At 39.7% G+C, this 23,352-nt stretch overlaps 1 protein-coding gene across 17 annotated transcripts in view; it reads left to right on the top strand.

Moving 5' to 3' along the window:
• The window catches only part of satb2 (SATB homeobox 2), a 173,467-nt gene that overhangs the window by 58,798 nt on the left and 91,317 nt on the right, over positions 1 to 23,352 (top strand). For 14 of the 17 annotated variants that reach the window (XM_043692953.1, XM_043692952.1, XM_043692951.1 and 11 more), the window contains 5 exons: positions 4,529 to 4,631; positions 7,232 to 7,285; positions 9,122 to 9,588; positions 18,255 to 18,467; positions 19,208 to 19,363. In XM_043692953.1, the coding sequence (XP_043548888.1) occupies positions 4,529 to 4,631; positions 7,232 to 7,285; positions 9,122 to 9,588; positions 18,255 to 18,467; positions 19,208 to 19,363 (993 nt within the window). The remainder of the gene's footprint in view (positions 1 to 4,528; positions 4,632 to 7,231; positions 7,286 to 9,121; positions 9,589 to 18,254; positions 18,468 to 19,207; positions 19,364 to 23,352) is intronic. The other 3 variants (XM_043692944.1, XM_043692939.1, XM_043692955.1) reach the window with 2 other exon arrangements.

Here is a 23,352-nt window from a genome sequence, read left to right as displayed (position 1 = left end):
TGGGGCAGTTAGATATTAGGAGGAGCTCAGGTTATTTGGCGGGTCAGCTGTCAGGAGAGTGGTTGGTTGTAAGGTGGGGTGGTCCAAGGGGCAATAGATGTCATGTGGGAGAAAGTGACGACTGCAGATGCTGGAGATCAGAGTCAAGTGTGTGGTGTTGGAAAAGCACAGGAGGTCAGGCAGCATCCGAGGAGCAGGAGAATCGACATTCCGGGCATAAGCCCTTCATCAGGAATGAGGAATTCCTGATGAAGGGCTCATGCCCGAAACTTCGATTTTCCTGCTCCTCAAATGCTGCCTAACCTGCTGTGCTTTTCCAGCATCACACTTTTGAACAGATGTCATGTGTCAGACAGAGAAGGATTGGGAGCAATTTTTGAGAAGATTTGTAGCTCAGGTTATTGATATGGATGTAAGCTAGCTCGCTGAACTGGAAGGTTTGTTTTCAGATGTTTTGTCTCCATGACTAGGCAACGTCATCAGTGAGAGTCTCTGGAGAAGCGTGGGTGGTATGTCCCCCATCTCCATTTATAGGTCTTGGTTTTTTAGGGTGGGTGATGTCATTTCTAGTTCTTTTTTCAAGGGAAGGTAGGTACAATCTAATTCGATGTGTTTATTGATGGAGTTCTGGTTAGAATATCATGCCTCTAAGAATTCTCGTGCATGTCTTCGTTTCTCCTGTCCTAAGATGTGTGTGTTGTCCCAATCAGAGTGGTGTCCTTCTTTGTATGTATAGAAACTAGTGATAGTGGATCGTGTCTTTTGGTGGCCAGTTGGTGTTCATGTATCCTGGTGGCACGTTTCCTGCTAGTTTGTCCTATATAGTGTTTTTCACAGTTCCTGCATGGTATCTTGTAAATGACGTTCGTTTTGCTGGTGGTATCTATTGGATCCTTTAGGTTCATTAGTTGCTGTTTAAGTATGTTGGTAGGTTTGTGGGCTATCATGATGCCAAGGGGTCTGAGTAGTCTGGAAGTCATTTCTGATATGTCTTTGATGTAAGGTAATGTGGCTATAGTTTTTGTTGCATTGTGTCTGCTGGTTTGGGTTTGTTTCTGAGGAATCAGTGGATTGTGTTTTTTGGGAATCCGTTTTTCTTGAAAATGCTGCTGCGTGATGTAGCTTGTTGAAATAATGTCTTGATGCAGCTCTGTTTGTGGGTGTTGGTTCAGTTGATGTTGGAGAAGGGTCAGTTCTATAGGTAGCCAGGAGTTAGAGCAGGTTTTAATTTCTCTGCAGCTTCTGAGTAACTATTCAGGAAAGTAAATCAGAGCCTGTTGTGATTGTCATGATAGTCTAATCAGGAGCCCTGGATGACAGGTATTAACATGAGTGTCAGAGGTCCTGTTCACTCTGAGAGTTGGCTCTGAGGGAACTGGATCAGTGTCAAGGACGCTCCACATATAAATAAAGCATGACTTGGTGATGGGATAACAACCTTTGAGGAGTGATTTCAGAGCCCTGTGTAGCTTCTGACACTAATCCCAAGTTGGTGATGTTTGTGATGGGTTCATGATACTGGGTCATTGCCCAGAGTTGATCTTAACTTCCTGAGCAATTCTCATACAGTCAGTGCTTCAAGACCTCTGAATGATTCTGTAGCACATCCGGAAGGCTAAGTCTGATCTCTGAATGTCTGGATTTCGGATGATCTGGGCTAACCTTTTCCAAAACAGCAGAAGGTGGGAGAAAAGGCTGTGATAAAGAGGAGCTTGGAAACAGTGACACTGAGAGTGCTGCTTTCTCTTCTCCCCCCTCCACTAGATAGTGCGACGAACTTTTATTTCAGGCATTTCAAATAAGTTTGTTTCTGTAGTCTGTCTGTCTACACCTCCAAGCTCTTCGTGGTGTGAACAAATATTTTGGATAATCCTTCTGTTATAGACCTTCTGGAACATTCTATTGCTGATTTTTGAGGTGGTATGGTAAATTTGATCTACCACACACCCCCACCCCCTTTTGAGGAAAGGAGGGTGCAATTAGGCCAGATTTCAGCTTCTATTTTTATGTGTAGTATTGGCTAAATCAAGCAGGGAATTACCCATGACTGTAATTTGTGTGTCTACAATTTTACAACTGAACATGCAATAAAATATGAAGAATTAATCATACAGAAAACTTTCTCTCTGAAATTACAGACAACCCACTGTTAATCAGATGGGTGGTCTGAAATGTGTTTTATTTTTACCCATTTAAAAGGATTTGAGCCTTGTTTCTCTGTGCTTGTAGTGGTTAGAGAGGGCAGAATGCAATTGCATTTATTTATGTCTCCTTCTCTCGCTAATTTTCTCTGATTCCTTTTTTTCTACAGGGCATTGTCTGTCACAATTCCAAGTGTCCAGTAATGCTTCATGAGCCTGGACAGTGATTGGTTAGATTATTTGGTCACTGGGAATATCAAGCTGACCGTGTGTTTGACCTGAACGGACGTTCGGCTATCTATCCTTTGATAACAGCCGAGAGGAGAGCGCGCTTGTCCGATTTCCCTTGCTCGCTGACCCAGGGTTGTATAGGCCGATTTATTCTTTCATGTGATGTGGGTTTCACTGGCAAGTCCCAATATTAACTACCCATCACCAACGGTCCTTGAACCGAGTGGTTTGTCATTTCACAGGGTGGTTAGGATTGAACTACATTGCTGTGGGGCTGGAGTCACATGTGAACCAGACCTGGTAAGGACAGCAGAGTTTCTTCACTAAAGTGAATCAGATGGGTTTTTGCGTCAGTTGGTGGTAGTTTCATGATCATCATTACTGCTTTAATATTGCAGATTTAAGGAATTCAATTGAAATTCCACCAGTTGGTATTCCATGGTGGTATTTGAAATGGTGCCCTAGAGAATTGGTCTGGGTCTCTAGTTTACTAGCTCAGTTAAATTACCATCATGTGGGTGACTCCTTAACTGTCACACTCCCAATATCACCCAAACTGAGATAGACTAGTGTACACAGTCTGTGAGCAACTGAAACACACTTATGGTCAGCTACTAATTGAACAGTAGAGGGTGTAAGCATTTATTGTGAAAGATCTGCTCACTTACACAATGCCTATCTCACTGTCTACAAAACACAAATAGACACAGAAGCATAAACACGTATATGGATAAATGCAGACATAAAGACAGACGTGCACATAGATTCAGCCAAAACATAGACATTGAAACATGCATGATGTTATCTTTGTGTGCCACATTTATTACAGAAGCCCATACATGACACATGCAAGCACCTCAACATAAGGTATACGCACAAAACCAAAACAGAAACACACACAAAACAAGCTGCTCTGCATACAAATAAACACATATATACTTAATGCGCAGTGCCAAATATTTTAGAAAACTGTAATTACATGTTTAATAGTGTCATTTAATCCTATTTGCTGCTGAATGTTCTTGAGTCAAACCTTAGAGCACATATGTATGAGAGAAATCTTTGGATTAGAACATTTAACTTCTTCAAATTCTATCTCTGACTACTGACGCAATGGCTGGAAGATGTGTATTGTGAATGAGGTTGGATACAAAAATTGCTCAGGAATTCCATTAGTTAGATCACTGCTTCACTCAGATATTGGGAACTGGTATCACAAACTAACATCTTGTAGAAAAAAGAAAAATCAGCATTTGTCTGAATCACTTACTCAATTTATGTATGTCATCGCTATTCAAACAACTGCTTGTAATTAAGAATCAGAGCCTCCAATTCTCTCCCTCAACATTTTAACAAGGGCTGAGCTTGAAAGCTGCCTGTCTCCAAGATGTGTATCCTGGTTGACTGTGTACCCAGAAAAGTGCTTGATGGTTGGTTGAGGGATGGGTTTCGAATTCACTTATTTTCCCAAGGCTATACAGGTTAAAACACTTATGCATTTTCAAGTTTATGTGTACTGGGGATGAGGAGAAGGCAAGCCCACACAGCATGTGTTTGTGGTTGATTGACACTGTGGGAGAACAGTTCCTCTGTGTCCTTGGTGAAATAAAGTGGTAAGCTCATCAGTAAAGAGCAGGTTTACGATTTTGTCAGGCTAAGAAGATCATTACGCTCCCCCGCCCCTCCACCGTCCCTTCCCAACCCCATATGATAACATAAACAGCAAATTATTACCTTCTCAGAGAGGTCTCCAAGTGTTTTGCCAGAACCTGTCAGAGAAAAACTACACGTTATGTTATGACATGTTCCTCAAGTATCATTTGTTAAGATTGGATTTTGTAATTAAAATAAATAAGAGAATCTTGGTACCAAGACTGTAATTAATCATAACTCGGCAGGAGCTTGTAACAAAAACATAGGGGATGTTCCTGCTAAAAGGGCTCCAGTCTATATGTGGATGCGATCTTTTTCCCAAATAAATGAGAGCAATTCGGATATTGATTTTCCTTGTCTATTCAGATTTTGACTTGTCACTACTAATTCTGAGTGCTCAGGTGGTTTTTTTTTTAATCCCTTTGTGTCTCACACTCATTTGTTGATTTATTTTGGGGCTCTATCTAATTTGCAATTTGCCCTCTTTTTACTTTCTGCACCAGAGCATGATTTCCTCCATCGTGAACAGCACTTATTATGCCAATGTATCATCTGCCAAATGCCAGGAGTTCGGAAGGTGGTACAAAAAATACAAAAAGATTAAAGGTAATTCAATTTGATATAGCTGCAGTTTTCTTTCTTGTGTTCAATAATAGCAGAATTGCACTTAGAAACATACCACCTGCTCATTCTGTGGTGCAAGTGTTGGCCTCATTCACAAGAATTAGTCACATTTTGCTGTGTTTATTTACATATCCATCTGAGTCACATGGACAATTGAAATAGTTCCTTTTTAACCCATGTGTTCTCCATGAGCTTCTAGTTCAATTCAATAATTAAACAACAAAAGACCAATGCAGGTAAGTTCTGACAAAGTTAATGACAGGGAAATGGTTGACAGACCAGATTTTTGTTCTATTAATCTTGTCACCTCTCCACAATGTAGTTAGACTTGTGGCTAGGTGCCACTGTTGCTACTATTCAGTTGTGCTGCAAAGATTTTTCATTAAGGCTTTCAATTCTTTTTGTTAATATTTTTGCTGTTTACACACTTTGCTCCAATATACCACCAAGATATTTTTATTCAAGCTCAAATCATTCCCATTAACAATCAGATTTCTTCAGTCAGTGAGGTCTGCTGTACTGTAAAGCAATTTTTGGGTTTTTAATGACATTATTGCCTGCAGGAGTGAAACATGGAAATCTATGCAGTTGAACATGACTGATATGCACTATTTTATCATCCGATTATACATAAAATGACATGTACACGTCATGTATCAGGTTCCCTGTGAAAGCTTTTGTATTTAGGTAAAGGTTTAATAATCAGAGCTTTTGTAAACTGCTATGGCCAATGACGAGGCCTTCGGACTTCCATCAGCACTCCAGAAGGAATATCACCCATTTGCACCTTACAAGTAGCTCTTTGCAACATAACCAGTATAAAAGGCGAGAAGTTGACTAGTTCATGCTGGACTACACAATGAAGTGCAGGCATTTCCAATACTCACAAGGCTTCCTCTGTCCAGTCACTAAGACAGGATCCTTGGTACATTTTCAGTATTCTGTTAGACCTAAATTTGAGCTGTTAGGTACGTTATTGGATCAACAGAAACCGGCAGAAGTGGTACGCCTTCAAAAAATCACCAACTTTCCTGGCCTCTGCTCTGTGCAAATTCACTTTCATTTTGTAGTGAAAATGAGCTATTTTGTGACAGAGATGTGAAACCCCAATATTTTTCTGCAGTTGCTGCAGCTCTGAACACCTTCAACACCTTGGTCACAACAGAGCAGGGGATGTGCTCAGCAGACCACAAAAGCAAAATGCCTCCTAAATCTTTTCTGGTAGATCACCCTTTAACAGACCACAAAATGGTGATGTCAGGCACCACAGTGTCTCCTTTTTTGGATAAACACAACAAAAGGCCTTGACTTCTGTAAAAAGAAGAGTGTACTTTGTTTGATATTCAGCAGCTACAAGAGGGTTTCCAGGTTTTGGGACCAAATCTCTAAGGGTTTTGTCTCAAGTTTCCACATGCCCTAATTTCACTGGTACTACACATACCATGGCCTCTATAAATGACAGCCTTCTGGCTACTATTAATTATGGATTGGAAGGATGTCTTATGGTACACTGGCTAGTTACTTTCTATCTCTGAGCTGGAAGCTCCAGGTTTGAGGACGCCCAACCCCTCAGCCAGAACTTGATGGCCACAGATAGTGCAGGGTTGATTATCAAATGCCAAATCCTTTCGTTTCAGTCTGTGGCAGGCAGTAAGAGTGGGGTAATGTTTGAGTTAGCCAGAATCCCATGTGTGGTAGCTGCATGTCTCTCCACTTTAAATGGTTTCATGCACAGGTTCTTGCCACACGTGGCCTCCATGGCAACTACCTTCCTCACATCAAGGGATTTACCAGAACAAGAAGAATATTGAATTGACTGCCTGCTGACTGCAGTTTGAAATAGATTCAATCACTACCTCCCTTCACATCAGCACCACAAAGCTATTGTACATGTTTGACTCTTGTTCAATGACAACATTGAATTACTAGGAATCAATAGAACAGACATGAGCCGCAATGACAACCTCAAAGCAAAAAATCCCAGCAATGATACAATATTAATATGATCTAAATTCATTATTTTTTTACTGTGGTGAGCTAATTTGAATGTGACAAATTTTAACTTAAAAATTATTGTCATTTATTGCAGAAATGATTTAAAATAAATCACGTAAATAATTCAAACCAACTCCTGTGGATTTCTGACACTATTTTGAAATACCTCTCCCAGATTTTTTATTAATTTTTTATTTACTCGATATTAGTTCCTTCACAGATATAAACAATATTTCTCTTTTTTCCATTTTCGTTAAATATTAAAAGTGCTTCGTTTATTTTTACCTCAAATAATAAGTATTAATAATAACTAATATCATGAAATATTTATATAATGTAAGCTGGTGATGGCTTCACATCTAAACCAAATGTCTTTACCATGGCCATCTCTTCAGGAATTTATTATGAAAACCTTGTCAATATTTGATAAACAATTAATATTTTTGTAATCTTGCCTTATCAATGATAAGTGGATTAGACTTGAACTGTGACATCTAACTCTATCACAGAGGCAGAATGTTCTTTGATTAATTTTTCAATAGAAACTAATTTGTAGTATTTATCGTCTTTCTCTTTTACTCTCCCAGAATCATCACAAGATTGGGTTCCCTCAGTGTTTCAATCAAACAGACTATTCAAAGGTATACTGCTCCCTTCTCCCATTGTCCACACCCACATCCCCCCCTCCACGACCTCATTAGTACCCATTTACTCTGCAGAAAATTCTGCTCGTCAAATTGTTTTTCTATTGCTTTTAAGATGTAACAGGTATGGACCATTAATGAACACCACATTTAACTCATCCTTATTATACAGCAGCTACAACTGACTGCATGCTCTGAATCAATCATTCTAAATGGCAACATGACCAATGACACATGGTTTGGGAAGTGCTGTGGTTATGACATTGACTGCTGCTCTAGGACGCAGTTCTGAACTCAGTCTTCTTTTGGAACCTCCTCTGTGTGATTGTGCTCCGAGTTCTCAACGGTGCTTTCCCAGGCAAAATGTTCCCCTTTTTTTTGTGAACATATTTTTTATTGTAAAACGGGAGAGAAATTCATAAAATGATTGAAGTCCATGAATAATTTCTCTGGGCTTTTACGCTTCTGTGTTGATGTCTCTTGTTTATTTTATCAATTTCAACATGCAAGCAATCTATATATATATCTCCTTTAGTTTGTACAAAGGCATCTGTAGACAATGTCTAGTAGCCTTGGCATCAGGACTGGCTCCCCATTCATTTCTGAAAATGTGGGGAGAATAAAACAGATACACACACACACACACCGGTCTAGTTGCCAGCGGACATTCCTTGAAGACATGGTAGCTCCAATGCAAGCTTGCTAAGAAAAGCAAGAACAATATGGTGGCACAGTAGTTAACACTGCTACTTCACAGCACCAGGCTCATGGCTTCAATTCCACCCTTGCATGACTGTAATGGTAATTTTCTCATTGTGTCTAGCATTGTGGAGGTTAGATGGATTAGCCATGGTAAATGTGAGTTACCGAGGTAGGGTGGGTCTCTTTGGAGGGTCGGTGTGGACTTAATGGGCTGAATGACCTGCTGCCACACTGTAGGGATTCTATGATGTCAACGAAATGGAGGAGTCACATACATAATTACAAAATTAGGGTAATATAAGGAGCATTGCTTTGCCTCTGGCCAGTCTACATTCCATTCCCACCCTTCATTTTCAGAAGGACATAGATCACAAAGTAAACACCTTTGTATATTTGTAACGGCCCTATTGTAAACCCCTGCTCATGGGTTCATGCTGTTTTTTATGTGTGTTCTACTTTAAAACTTCCAGCAATTTAAGTGTCAGCCCTGCTAGCTGAGCGACCCAACAATTTTCCTTTCTCTACACATTTCGTAAATGACTACAGCCAATACCATATAAATACACAGCCAGTCAGCACCTTGCACACACTATTAACCTTGTCACCTTTGGGAAATATGCAAGGAACCATTACAGGAAATGAATGCACTTTGTGTCCTCCCACAGGCAAGAAAAAGTGAAAATATACATTTACCTTCATTCTGACTTCCAAACTCAATTGGTGTGAAGAGAAATGTTCCTTGTAGGATCCTGATAGAGGAGCACAGGCCTCACACAGTTGAATAGTAATAACTTCAACTGTATTGAGGTAGTAGACCTTTGGGTGACTAGTTTTATTTGGACCATTTAAATATACAAGGAGTCACACTGCCAATCTGTAAAAATGAATATTATGAAACATTTTCATTTCTGAAGTATATATCCATAAGCGCAATAATAAACTTGTTTGGACCCTCTCTTTGATGCAGCAGATTATTCACACTTACCTTCCAGGTAAAGTTATTTAGAGTAATAGTGCCTTTTTTTTCAGAAATAGTTTAGGCTTGTACTGAAATCCTTTCTTTTCTGTATGCTGTTGATAATAGTCACTGAGATCACTTTGTGTTGACCCATTTCTGTTTCTCCATTTTAGTGGAAAGAGAAAATCTAGCCGAGTACTGTGTCCTAGGACAACGGCCATCCCACCTGACAAGCATTAACCAACTGGCAAACTTATCAAAGAGCAGTGAGCAGCCTCCTCACAGCCAGCTCCACCACAGCCCTCCCATCCGAAGCCAAGTGCCAGCGTTACAACCGATCATGAGTCCTAGTCTACTGTCGCCGCAGTTGAGCCCTCAGTTGGTGAGGCAGCAGCTCGCCATGGCCCACCTGATCAACCAGCAGATTGCTGTCAGCAGATTGCTGGCGCACCAGCACCCCCAGTCCATTAACCAACAGTTCCTCAATCACCCACCTATCCCCAGGCCTGTAAAACCTTCGGAGCCCTCCAGCTCATCAGTCGAGGTCGCTCCAGAAATCTATCAGCAAGTCCGAGATGAACTAAAGAGAGCCAGCGTGTCACAAGCCGTGTTTGCACGAGTTGCCTTCAATCGTACACAGGTGCTTGTTCATTTCCTCTTTGCCTTTGCCAGAGAAACAAGAATAAGGAAAGGGTCAGTCGCATGGGAACAGCAATCGTGTCTGCTGAGTAAATTAGTCTGAACAGGCCAGGCAGGATGAGCTCACTCGGTAAAAGTTACATGAGCACTCTGCCTGCCAACATAATAATCTAATAAATGTTGAATTTGATTATTTGTGAGCTCCCCCACAATAAATGATGCAGTGTAAGCAGACAACACCTGTGAGGAGCATGGCTCCCATATATTGGAATTGCATATTTTTCATAGTCGCATAGAATCATGTGGCGTGCTGAAAGCTCATGAAATTGGAAGAAAAGGGGAACTAAAGGGGTGAAACTGGATGAAGTGCCTTTATCCTAATTTTCATTTCCATTAATACCGCATTCATCAGGACAAACAGTGAATCTCACAGGTGGATCAAGTGACTTATTTACAAACCTCTTTCTTTAGAGAAAACCAAATTCTTTTTAATAAAGCAGCAAGTACTTTAAGAACATAAGAAACAGGAGCAGGAGTAGGCCATTTGGCCCCTCAGGCCTCCCCTGCCAACTCCTCTTTTGTGCCAGCTCTGCATCAACTCCCTGATATTTCAGAGATCTCCTCTTTAAATACTTTCAGTGATCTATCCTCCGTAACACTAGAGTACTGAATTCCAGAGATTCACTACTCTCTGGGAGAAGAGATTCACTCATATCTGAGTTCTAACTAAGTGTTTTCTTATTCTGTAACCATGTGCTTTAGTTCAAGGCTCCCCGACCATTGGAAACATTTTCTCAGCACCTACTCTGTGAAGTCCCTCAGATTCTTCAATGTTTCAATACGAACAGCCTATTCTTCTACACCTAAAGACCTAACTGGTTTAGTTGCACTCGATAAGTCAACCCTTCATCCCAGGAATCAGCTGAGTGAATCTCTCTTGAACAGCCTCCAATGCCAGTAGATCCTTTTCCTTAAATACAGGGATCAAAACTATACGCAGCATATGCATGCGTATTCCTGCCTCACCAACACCCTGTGCAAGTTGTAACAAGACTGCCCTATTTTTAGACTTTTAACTCTGCAGCAATAAGAGTCAAATTTCCATTTGCCTTTTAATTCCTGGCTGCATTCACGTGCTAACCTTTTGGTTCATGCTCAAGAACACCCAGCACCCTCTGTGCTGCACCTTGTCTTGCTCCATTTAAGTAATAGCTCAGTTTCGTTCTTCTTTCAGTCTTCTTTCAAGCATGACCCTACACATTGATATCAAACTTCATTTGCCATGCTTTTGCCCCTCATTCTATCTCTATCCCTTTGCATATTCCTGGTGTCCTCATCTACAACATGCTCTCCCACCTATTTATGTGTTGTCAACAAATCTGGATACATTACACTCTTCCTCCTCCTCCAAGTCATTAATATATAGTAAATAACTGAGGTCCTAGGACTGATCCTTGTGGCACTCCATTAGTTACATCTTTGTAGAGACCTTTTATCTTCTCCTGCTGAACACTCTCTGCTCATTCCTGAAGAAGGGCCTGTGCCCGAAACGTCGAATCTCCTGTTCCCTGGATGCTGCCTGACCTGCTGTGCTGTTCCAGCAATAAAGTTTCAACAGTTACATCTTTCCAACTTGGAGAAAAAATATTAATCTTGACTCCCTGACCTCTGTGTGTTAACCAATCCTCAATCCATTCTAATATATTGGTATATTCACATTAAATAACAAAATTCGACAGGATCATATCCAATTATTCTTTATCATCTGCAGTTTGTCTCTTGAATCTGAATGCCTTTGCAAACCGAGAAGCACAGATCTGATTCTATCAACGGGATAAGGGAGTCATGAAAGAACAGAGAGCTGGCCCTGTCTTTACTGTCAGTAGGACTTGGTATAAAATTAGAGTCCAGTGACTGTAAAAGCAAGCTCCTCAGGCGAAATGCAAATGTGAGAATGCGACACCAGCGTGTCTCCTTCTTGAAATAGGATCAAGTTCAAATATAGAGATAAATGGGCTCAAAAGATCTCTTCCCTACCTCCCATCCATCACCTCCCTCAGGCAAGATGGTTAAGAGTAGGTTGCAGCTATTTTAAGGGACATGTTTCTAATTATGCTCAGTAATGGTGGGATTCAGTACATCCTAATGCTTCAAATACATATGTTACCAACTCCCTACCATCCTCCCATTTAAGATCTCTTTGTCCATTGAACCAAGCCTTATTTCATTGCCTTTCTTTTGGGAATTGCTCCCATTGCCTCATGTTTCATTTCATTGTTATTTATTCTTGATGCCTTTCGATAATTGTGTTTACTTATGGGCCTAATATCTAAATCAGCTCTGCAATAGAGTTTTTATTGGAATTGTCAATGAACTGATGAGTAGCCTGTTTTAGAAAAAGACTACAGATTTGCTGAGAATATCTGTCCACCTTTTTATAGAAACAAAAATAGATAACTAAATCTAAAGCACAACTCTATATGTGTGTAGTTAAAATGATAGTTAACATATTTCAATAAGTCTCCTCTAACTGATAGGCCTATCTGTAGATAATGAATAGGGAAGATCTGATGTCATTAACTCTTGTGTGCATTTTGGATTTGCAGTTAGTTATACAACTGAAGCTTTGTTATAACTTCGCCAGTTGTCCATTAATAACCTACTTCCTAATTTACTTTCCAACTTCATCTTCTTCCTAATCTGGTTTCATGACTCCAGTAAAAGTAGATCCTGAGCAATCCTTATGTTTCATTATTAAATGTTTCTGGTTTAAAGAGGATTTTCTCCATCAGCACGTTATTAAATAACAACATTCATTGCGATGCGAGTGTACTTCAACTTCTTTTTGTACATATTTTGACTTAAGTGTTCATAAAATCATCAGGGTGTTGCCCTAAAGTGTTGCATGAGCTGGTGTTATGACCACCAGGAGCAGTAGTAGACCATTCAGCCCTCCAAGCTATTCTGATATTCAATGACATCATGCATGAAATCCATCTGTGTTTCAAATTCCTCATTCCCATCTACTCCCAATTCCCTGCCTAATGAGAGAGACCTCTGCGTTAAAAATGTTAAATGATTCTGCTTTCACCAACTTCTGAGGCAAAGAGTTCTAAAGTTGCACAACCCTCAGAGAAATAAAAGTCTCCTCTTCCATGTCCTGAAAGGCTGACCCTTAGTTTTAAAAGCATGCCCTCTCATTCTGGAGATGCTTTCCACATCCACCTGGTTAAGATCATTCAAGATCTTACACATTTCAATCAAGCTTAATTCCCCCAAACCCCTCTATCATCTAACTCCAATGGAAACAGCCTAACTTGTTCCAAACTGTCCTCATAAGAAAACTATGCTTATTCCAGGTATCAAGCTAGAAACCTCTTCTGTACCAGCTCTAACACATTCATGTTCTTAAATAAGGAGACCAAAACTGCACAGAGCATTCAAGGTATGGTTACACCAGTGCCCTGTATAACTGAAGCACATTATTCCTTACCTTGATGTTAAATTCCTCTTCTCATAAAGGAAAGTACAGGTTGTTCTGTAACGCATGTTTTGTCAACACGAGTTTGCTGTCGCGGAATTGATAAATGGGGAACGCTGTTTCTACAGCATGAACTTTTAAAAAGTGTGTTGGCTGTAACACGATTACAGCACTACCAACACTGTAAGTGTTGTTTCTAAAGCGCGAAGAATGCAACCATTGCTTTATAGAAGAATTGACTCTATTAGCCTTACTGAACATACTGCGTCGAAAAGTGTGGTGCTGGAAAAAGCACAGCAAGTCAGGCAGCATCCGAAGAGCAGGAGAGTTAACATTTCGTTCATTAGCCTTTCATCAGGACCCTCCTCAGATGCTGCCTGAGCTGCTGTGCTTTTTTCAGTGCCATATTTCTTGATTCTGACTCTCCAACATCTGCAGTCCTCATATTCTTCTAGTTCTTGAACATGCTGGACTGTATCCTACTGTTTTGTAACTCATACACTAGCTCACCTAGATCGCTCTGCACCTCAGAATTCCACAATAATTCTGTACTTAAGTAATACACTGCTTTTTAAATCCTTTTTGACAGAGTGAACAACTTCATGTTTTTCATTTTATGTTCCATCCATCAAATTATTGCCTATTCATTCAACTTATCCATACCCGTCTGTAAACTCCTTTGTCTTCTTAATGTTATTCTTTCTTCCTAGCATTGTGTCATCTGTGAATTTACCTACTAGGACTTCATTCCCCTCATCAAAGTTTGTCAGGTAAATTGTAAAAGGTTGAGGCCGCTGTGCAAACTCCTGTGAGACTCTATTCATCTAATGCTGCCAAACAAATAAAGATTCTTGATTTTCTGCCAGCCAGCCAATTTTCAGTTTGTGCTAGTATGTTACCCACTGTACCTAGAGATTATACTTTCTGCAGTAAAGTATGATGTGACACTTTATCAAATATCTTCCTAATCTACATATAGTACATCTACAGGCTCCCCTTTATTCACAGCACATGCTGCACCTTCAAAAACAAACTAATAATTTTGCAAAACATGATTTCTTTTTCATGAAACAATGCTTATTTTCTGCTTCCCTCTAATCTTGAACTGAGACGTTATTCTTGCTACTTTTCAGCTTGATTAAATGTTTTCTGAATATAGGGAATTTTAGAAGATTAACACCACAGTATCTACTATCTCATTAGCAACCACTTATAAGACCATAAGATGAAGTTTATCTAGACCTGGAGATTTGTCAGCCTGTATGTGCATCAGCTCACTTAGTTACCACTTCCCACATGATTTGCAATTGCACTCAGTTTCTCTATCCCTTCAGCCTCTGGATTTACAGATATTACTTGAAGGTATTTTTGTATCCTCTACAATGAAGACAAAGGCAAACTATCTATACTATTTATTTGCCATTTTCTTATTATCTGCTATTACTTTACCATTCTTGCTCTCTAGAACACCAACACTTACTTCATGTACCCTTTTGCTTTTTAAATACTGTAGAAACTCCTGCGTTTTTAAATTCTTGGCTAGCATCCTTTCATACTGTCCAGGTTAACCTGTTCATCCTCCTGATTAACCAGTTTGTCATTCTTACTGTTTTTTAAAATATTTTTCCAATCATCAGACCTGCCACTTATCTTTGCAGAGTGATATGCTCTTTGCTTATGTTTTAAGCTTTTCTTAACCTCTTTAGTTAATCGCAGATAGTGGATCCTCCCTTTAGAATTTGTTTTGACAGTAGAGCTATATTTATTCTAAGTATTCTGAAACATCCACTTAAATGTCTGTCACTGACTCTATTGATCAATCCCTTAGCTTTGTTTGACAGTTCACTTCAGCTAGCTCAGCTTTCATGCCCTTATTTAAGTTTAAAATAAAAGTTTTACATTCAATGTTATGAGGGAAATTAATTGAATACATGAGTTCAGTAACTGTACCTATGAATATGAATTCACTACAGATTCAGTAGCTGTCTGAACCAGCTTCCTAGTTTGTCATTGATAGAGTCATACACGATTTTTGGCCCATTGAATATTCACCAGTTGGACAGGAAAAAAATAATCCAAGCTAATAGATGTAAATGTAGAAATATAAAGCTAATTACAAAGAAATTCATCAGATGACAGGATCATCATCCTCAACTTCCTTAATGAGTACTTTTAAAATCTGCACCCTTCTGCCAGGTAAATATTTGTTACAAGATTTCACCAAGAGACTTCATTTAAGTGACATTTTCACAAGTTAATGCAGCACTCATGAGATGATGACTCTAACTCATTGCAAAGGAATGGCGGAAATTACTTAAAGTTATATAAGCAACTTTCTACTTGGGGGATACAGGTGATCCCTTATAAATGTGTCAGTCCCAATTATTGACTAAAAGGTAGCATCTGGAGTTACTGAGAGTCAAAGCCATCAGCTAAATATAGTATTGAATTTTGGTCCTCCAATGTGGTTTTGAAATATCCCATATTCTTCAGTTATTGATTCTTGCATGAATATGTTAAGACTTTTCAAAATCTGATTTAGTTCTGTTTATTCAGCTACACTGGTAGATGTTCCCTGACTAATAATTTCCTGTTTAAAGAGAAGATAAGTTTGTCTTTTCAATCTTCCTTAAGGCTTGTATCTGTCTTAGCCTTTTCTTTAGTTGTTTCTCAACCCCATCCTACCTCACAACTTTATTCCCTTCAGGAAACGTCTCTCTTTATGCCACAGGAGTTTGATGCCTTGATTTTGGTCTGGCCAGTGTAGTTGCTGTCCTGCTTTTGTTTTGCTGCTCCCTGCTAGCCTTTTGTTACTGTCCATATCTATCGTTTCCCTGGTCTTATATACAAATATACAGTTATACTTCTATACATAATTAGTAACACAAATAAAAGCTGTCCTCTGGTTGACACATGAGTGGACAAATATCTTCAAGAAAGTAAGATAGTAGCATTGTTGAGATATACTTATACGCTCAGCTATTTGACACTCTTACCCAGATTTGGAACTTAAGGTGTGCTGCCCTGGTGGGCTGATGTTCTTCTCTATCTTCTGGCAGAGACTTATAAAAAAATTAAGTTCCAATTCTTCAAAATTGCTACTGAGGAAAAGAGAGAAACTGAGTACCACTTTCTACAAATCTGCTTTATAGAGGTTCCTCAACATGTACATGATACAAGTCCAGACTATTATCAATTCATACATTCTTAATATTAAATCTTTTAACTCTCATTTTGCTATTACATGACCTACCCTCCCCCCAAACCATGTGCTGTTCCTGATCAATACCTTTTCCTGGCTATCAATTCTGTGTTAAGGTTTTCTGCCTCACTCCGTAATAAATTGGTGGCAGAGTTTGTTTCCTTTTGTGGTACTTCTGACTCTTCCATTCCTAGAGAGGGAAAGGGACACAGCATTGGCAAGGAGCACAAGCACGCTGCCTAGCCTGGAGGCTGACAGTACCAGATTCTTAGGGAAGCGCAGAAATAAAGATTCTCAACAGCAGACAGCTGCTGGAGAATTAGAGTGAGCATCTCACAGGCACAGATGTTCCTCCATAACCTCAATATCACGTGAAATGATTGCAGCAACACGAGGTCACCTACTACAGAAGTCAAAATCTGTGACAATTAACTTGTGTAAGGTGGCAACTGACTAAGTCCTTAAATACATGGTGGTTTTTATATACAAGTACATAATATTCCAGGAGTGGCTGTTGGTTGACAGAGCAAGTTACTGATGTTTGCCATCTATTTTGTAGGCTAGGCTCTTACTGATGTAAACTACAAGGCAGCGCTGAGCCATGCACCTGGCCTTTTAAAACTAAATTGCACCTCATTAAATTAGAATTAAATGGAGTCATAATTTGTTTTTTGAAAATGAGAAGCCACTTGAATTGTTTTGCGTATTAAAATTTTAATATTTTCCAGGTGAAAAAGGGCAGTGTATTTATTTATACAAGTGTAATATACTTAAAATGAGCTTAATTTATCTCCTCCTCTATGCAGAACTAGGCTGAGTTACGTCTTTTTACAAGTGCAGACAAAATTTTAACTGATTTCTGATGAATTATTTACAGCAAATTGGTTTTTTGTTGTCATACAATTTGACCCTCTGTGCACCAACTTACTTTTGCACAGGAAGAATGGACTTTTCAAGCAATTGGAATGATATCCCCCCTCCACCCCCCCCAGGACCTTCTTCTCCATAACCCCCTTTGCCAAAGTAACATCTTGTTGTGGTAGCATTCCATGGGTTCTGATGGAGGATTTATACCTGCCTCCGGTCATTATGCTTTTTCATTCATCCAAGCCACATATGGTACAAAATAATGCGAGCAGACAACTTCTGAGTTGAATGTTGAGTTTAAATGAAGTGTGGCTTTAGATGCAGAAGTGAGATATTAAAATGGAATTTCTTAGGAAAGTCTGTTGACTTTTGGGCAACATCATGCTACCTAGTGGCAATAGGTGTTGATTTACAACATTCAATTGCAGTGCCATCTCAATTGTAAATAAGCTTAGCTGAACTCCTTAAATTCAGTAATTAACACAAGATGTTAAACCATGCAGTGCATGAAATACAAAGCAACTTATTGTATGTCTGGGGCATTGAAAATAAGACTTCTGTCGGATGGGTGTTGTTGATTTAACTGTGACCCTCAAGTAAATGCCAATGGCTACAGTGCAAAACAAAACCCTAAGTTAAATAAAGAGATGACATGATGTGTCAAGAAGTAATATTGGAATGATACTAAGCTTGGACTTTTAAAAAGCTCGAGATGCCTGGCCATTATTGAGTGATGGTTCTTGTCTATGTCAAATGAACAGAACCACCAGCACACGTGGAAGTGAAAACGACTTTATCTGACAGGGTTAACAATCAATGTCAATCCATTAAGCTGCTTTAATTGTGAAAGTTTTGAAGCTGATTTATGAGTTTATTTTGCTATTGTCAACACCAACACTTGGCTGAATCAGACTGAAAGCAAATTCAGAATTTGAGCAGGGGCTCTCTCCCTACTTCCAAAAATAATTAATGTCCTGACTCTTAGCTGCTTCTATGGTACTGCAGAATACCAAAAGGTTTCCTGCATGGAAGTATTGGATTATAACGTGGGACATGTTGGGGACAGGGGTATTCACACTTGAATTTTTTTAATGACATTGGGTGCCTTCTACACCAGGGCTTGCTATCAGAGATCCTCCGCAAAGAGGAAGATCCTAGAACAGCATCCCAGTCACTCCTTGTAAATCTAAGAGCCATGCAGAACTTCCTGAACCTTCCAGAGGCAGAACGTGACCGAATCTACCAGGAGGAGAGAGAACGAAGTATGAACCCAAACATCTCCATGGTCTCGCCTTCAGCAGGCAGCCCAGGGTCATCTCGAGCCTCACAGGTACTCAAAAAGCAAGCTTTGTTGTTATTGATGTAGAAACCAAAAGCAGACTTGCACACTTTTTAAAATGAACAAGGCAGAATACATAAATGTAATTCGGCATCAAGGAAATTAAACCATCAAATCAGCTGCACTTCTTTCAGTGTTCCCTGAAATTTAAATGTTTTCATTTACAGTGATTTCCTATGTGAAATTATCAACATCCATGGCCAGCATAATAATCATAATGATGGTATACAGTACATATCGGGTTGACATGTGTAATGCGTTAATAAAGGATGAGCTAGACTTTTGGGAGCACATTAAATTGAGTAATAATTTATTATTTAGGGGTCTCTACCCATTTATTCATTTTTCTTTCTCAGTGAATTGAGTCTTCCGCATGCAGGCAATTTTGTTTTTATCTTTATGTCTCTGCACTACTTTATCAGGTTTTTTTCTCTCTCCTTGCAATGAAATGTTTATTATTTCTGGGCATGATTTGCACAGCCTACCTTAGTGATTTGGTAAACAGCATGAAAAATGCTTTACTGTGTTTGCATGTCCTATAGGAATGCTCTGTTCCTGAACAGCAATTATTTCTAATCACAATTAACCTGATTAGAATAATGGACAGGAAGTGTCCTCCATAGCTAATGCAGTTTGGCATCAGCTGACTGAAATCCACTGATGATTTGTGCACAGATGGCTGGCTGAAAGCAGTTTTTATTTTAATTTTTTTTCATGTTCTCTCTCGGTAGGCCAAGAACTCTGCGTCGACATCAGATCTCCTGGTTAAGGTGGAGAGCACAAATCTGAATATCACATCAGCTATTTATGATGACATCCAGCAAGAGATGAAACGAGCCAAAGTGTCTCAGGCATTGTTTGCAAAGGTGGCAGCAAATAAAAGTCAGGTGAGAGGATGATGAACCACATTGCTCTTAACATATCCTGTCATGAAATAAATTACTACCGTTCCTTTTCCACCAACTGGTCTCTATATGTTAACTAGTTTTGCTAAATGTTAATTTGCAGAAAGCATCAGTTTGCCCCAGTTATAGATTAGATTAGATGCTCTATAGTGCAGAAACAGGCCCTTCGGCCCAACAAGTCCACACAGACCCTCCGAAGGGTAACCCACCCAGACCCATTTCCTCCTGACTAATGCACCCAACACTGTGGACAATTTAGAATGGACAATTCACCTGACCGGCACATCTTTGGACTGTGGGAGGAAACCGGAGCACCTGGAGGAAACCCACTCAGACCTGGGGAGAATGTGCAGACAGTCACCCAAGGCTGGAATTGAACCAGGGTCCCTGGCACTGTGAGGCAGCAGTGCTAACCCTTATTTTGTGGAAAATACCATCTGTGCCACACAAAGCAAGTTAAATTCCCATTACAGGATTTCAGTTCACTTCTTTGCTACAGACATTCTTGTCGAAGTCCATATCATATGTGCTTGCTGCATATTTCTGATGGAAGTCAATGCAAGACCCTTAGGCTTTGCACGGCTTCTGAAATCTGGTGGTGTGCAACAATCTCAATCTCTAATTTTTACAGTTCACTTGCTTGTCTGATTTGAACTTTGTGTGTCTGTTGGTTCAAAAGAGGATAAACCAAATCATAAGGCAAAGAGCTGTTGGGATTATCAACTTCAGAGATGTAAACAAGAGAGAACATTATTTAAACATTTGATCTGGTTGTGTGATGCTCCATGGTACACAGCGAGGTTGTCCAAAACTGTTAACAGGCCAAATATCTTGTACCTTCTTCCAAACAGTACAGCGCAGTCAATTCAATTGTAAACTGCTGTATTGCTCCAAGTTGGGGACCCAGTGGCCTAGTGGTATTATTAATAGACTATTAATGTTCTGGGGTCCTGGGTTCAAATCCTGCCATGCAGATTGCAAAATTTGAATTCATGAAAAGTCTGAAATCAAGATTTTAATGATGGTCTGAAACCATTGTTGGTTGTTGGAAAAACCCATCTGGCTCACAAATGTCCTTTAGGAATGGATATCTGCCATCCTTACCTGGTCTGGTCTACAAGTGACTCCAGAACCACAGCAATGTGCAGACTCTTAACTGTTCTCTGGCCAGTTAGGTATAGGCAATAAATGCTGGCCTAGCCAAAAATGCCAACATCCCACCAGTGAGTAAAAAGTCTGTTGACTGAATATGCAGTCAAGTATCACTTTACAGTCAAATGCCATCAGTAATCTCAGTTGATATCTTAGAAACTTCCCTGTTTTGCTTTGGCTTCATTTTTCCCAATGTGAAGTTTCTTGACTCGAGAAATTCTAAGATCAATATACATCACATGGGAAAGGTTCTGTCAGATTGACTTTGAACAATGATGCAGCATTCACCTTCAATATGCACCAATAGCATGGATCATACTGGAGTTACAGTCAGTTTATACTGTCATGATGATCCCAAAACTGAACTAATCCACATACAGAATATGAGATATGTATTATTTTGAAGAAATTACTGACGTATTTCAGAATTATTTCAGAATTATTTCTATCATTTTGAATTTAGATAAACAATTATAAACTGCTTCAGCTGCACATATTGTGGCCTTTGACATCAACCAATGTTACCAACGTGCAATCACTCTGAGATATCTGTTATTTGCTGTTTATACCATAAATGTGTTCTGTAAACTAATGTTTTATTTAAACAGTGTTATTTCAGCAGAACAATTATTTTCACTGCTCTGGCTTGAATATTATACAAACATATGAATTATGGTCTAGTCCGTTGTCATATGCTATTACTATTGACTGTGGTACTACTGCTGAAAGATTTCACATGCCTTATCTGACCCCTGTGCTCTCAGAATCTATGACACAGAGGCTTTGGTGGAGTCAATTTAACTAAATCTACTCAGTGCCAAACAGCCAACAGCAGACAGGTAGTCCGACTTCCATTCTGTCTTGATTTGTATGCACCCCATCATGATGTGAATTGACTGGATGTTAAAATGGGTATGGACAAGATTGAGAGGGTTTATGGAATAGCTGTGTAAATTGGGAAGATGTGTGCAATGAACTTTGTGTAAATTGAGTGGGTGCATAAAAACAATTGTGTGATAAATTCGGAATGTGTATAAATTGAGCCTGATTTAATTTGAGTGGGTGTGTAAATTGAGCAACATGTTACTGGTCAGGGGCTATGTAAATCAAATCTCCTTTGGAAGTCAATGTCACCATTCCTCCATCTACCTCCATCAGAAAAATTCCAGCACATTAGTTAGCATGGATTTGTCAAGGACAAATCATGTTTGGCTTCCCTTAATTAATTCTAATTTGTCCACGTCCCTAGTTATTATTTCTAGAAGTTACCCCACCACCAAGGTTAAATGGACTGACTTGAGGTTCTTGGCTTCTCTTTTTGAACAAGAGCATATTGTTTGCAATTCTCTAGTTCTCTGGAACTGATCCTGAGTCGAAGGAACTTTGGAAAACTATGGCCAGTACTGCTGCAGTTTCCACCGTTACTCCCTTCATTATCTTCAGATGCATCCCATTCGGTCATAAAGTCATAGAATCATAGAGATGTACAGTACAGAAACAGACCCTTCAGTCCAACTCATCCATGCTGACCAGAATCCTAAATTAATCTAATCCCATTTGCCAGCACTTGGCCCATATCCCTCCAAACCCTTCCTATTCATATTCTGGATCAGAGGTGCTGGAAGAGCACAGCAATTCAGGCAGCATCAGTGAGAGAGAGACTCCCTGAGATTCTTGTAGAGAGAGGAGGAAAACTTCTTCAAGGCAGGCATCCTTGCAAGAGGATTTTTACCTTCCTATTCATATACCCATCCAGATGCATTTTAAATATTGTAATTGTACCAGCCTCCACCACTTCCTCTGGTAGTTCATTCCATACAAGCAGTGTTCTCTGCATGCAAAAGTTGCCCCTTAGGTCCTGGTGCTTTATCAGCTTTAACTACAGCCTGTCCAGGACCACTTCCTTCTCAATTACAAACCTTTTGAGTGATAGTGTTGCCTTCTGTTTCCAATATGATCTGGGCAGCATCTTCTTCCTTGCTTAAGTGAAATACAAAACATTAACTGAATATCATAGCCATGCTCGCTGCCTACGTGCGTACAATGTCTTTTGATCACTCATTGGCTCCAATCTTCTCTTTACTGCTCTGTTACTATTTATATGTCAATGGAAGATGGTTGAATCCTCTTTTTATATTAGTTGCCAAATTGAGCCTGTTGAAATTAAATAGAGAAGATGATGTAAGTGATGAGTGTCATTTATTTGAATAGCTTGCAAAATGGATGGCTGTGTAAATTAAGCTCGGTGTAACGTGTTTGTGGGTAAGTTCGCCAAGCTGAGAAGTTGATTTGCAGATGTTTTGTCTCCTGTTTAGTTGACATCCTCAGTGCTTTGGAGCCTCCTGTGAAGTGCTGCTGTACTGTCTCCTCTGGAACTTATTTGGTTCCGTTCCTGCTGCTGACAGTTGCCGGTTCCTGTTCCTCGTTGTAGTGGCCAGTCTATTGGGTTTAGGTCTATGTGCTTGTTGATGGAGTCTGTGGATGAATGCCATGCTTCTAGAAATTCTCCGGCTGTTCTCTGTTTATCTTGTCCTGTGATGGTTGTATTGTCCCCATCAATAAACACATTGACCTAGACCCAATATACTGGCCAGTACAACGAGGAACTGGAACCGGCAACTGTCAGCAGCAGGAATGGAACCAAATAAATTCCAGAGGAGACCGTACAGCAGCACTTCACAGGAGGCTCCGGCGCACTAAGGATGTCACATAGACAGGGGATGAAACGTCTGCAAATCAACTTCCCAACTCAATGAGCATATCCACAACTCTGACAACCCGATACCTGAGCTGCAAATCTTTACACAAACCTTGAGCTT

Source organism: Chiloscyllium plagiosum, chromosome 7 (assembly GCF_004010195.1).
Source record: "Chiloscyllium plagiosum isolate BGI_BamShark_2017 chromosome 7, ASM401019v2, whole genome shotgun sequence".
In the NCBI taxonomy this organism is placed as follows: domain Eukaryota; kingdom Metazoa; phylum Chordata; class Chondrichthyes; order Orectolobiformes; family Hemiscylliidae; genus Chiloscyllium; species Chiloscyllium plagiosum.
Note: the sequence above shows the minus strand (reverse complement) of the source record. Positions and strands in the feature narration are given on the sequence as shown.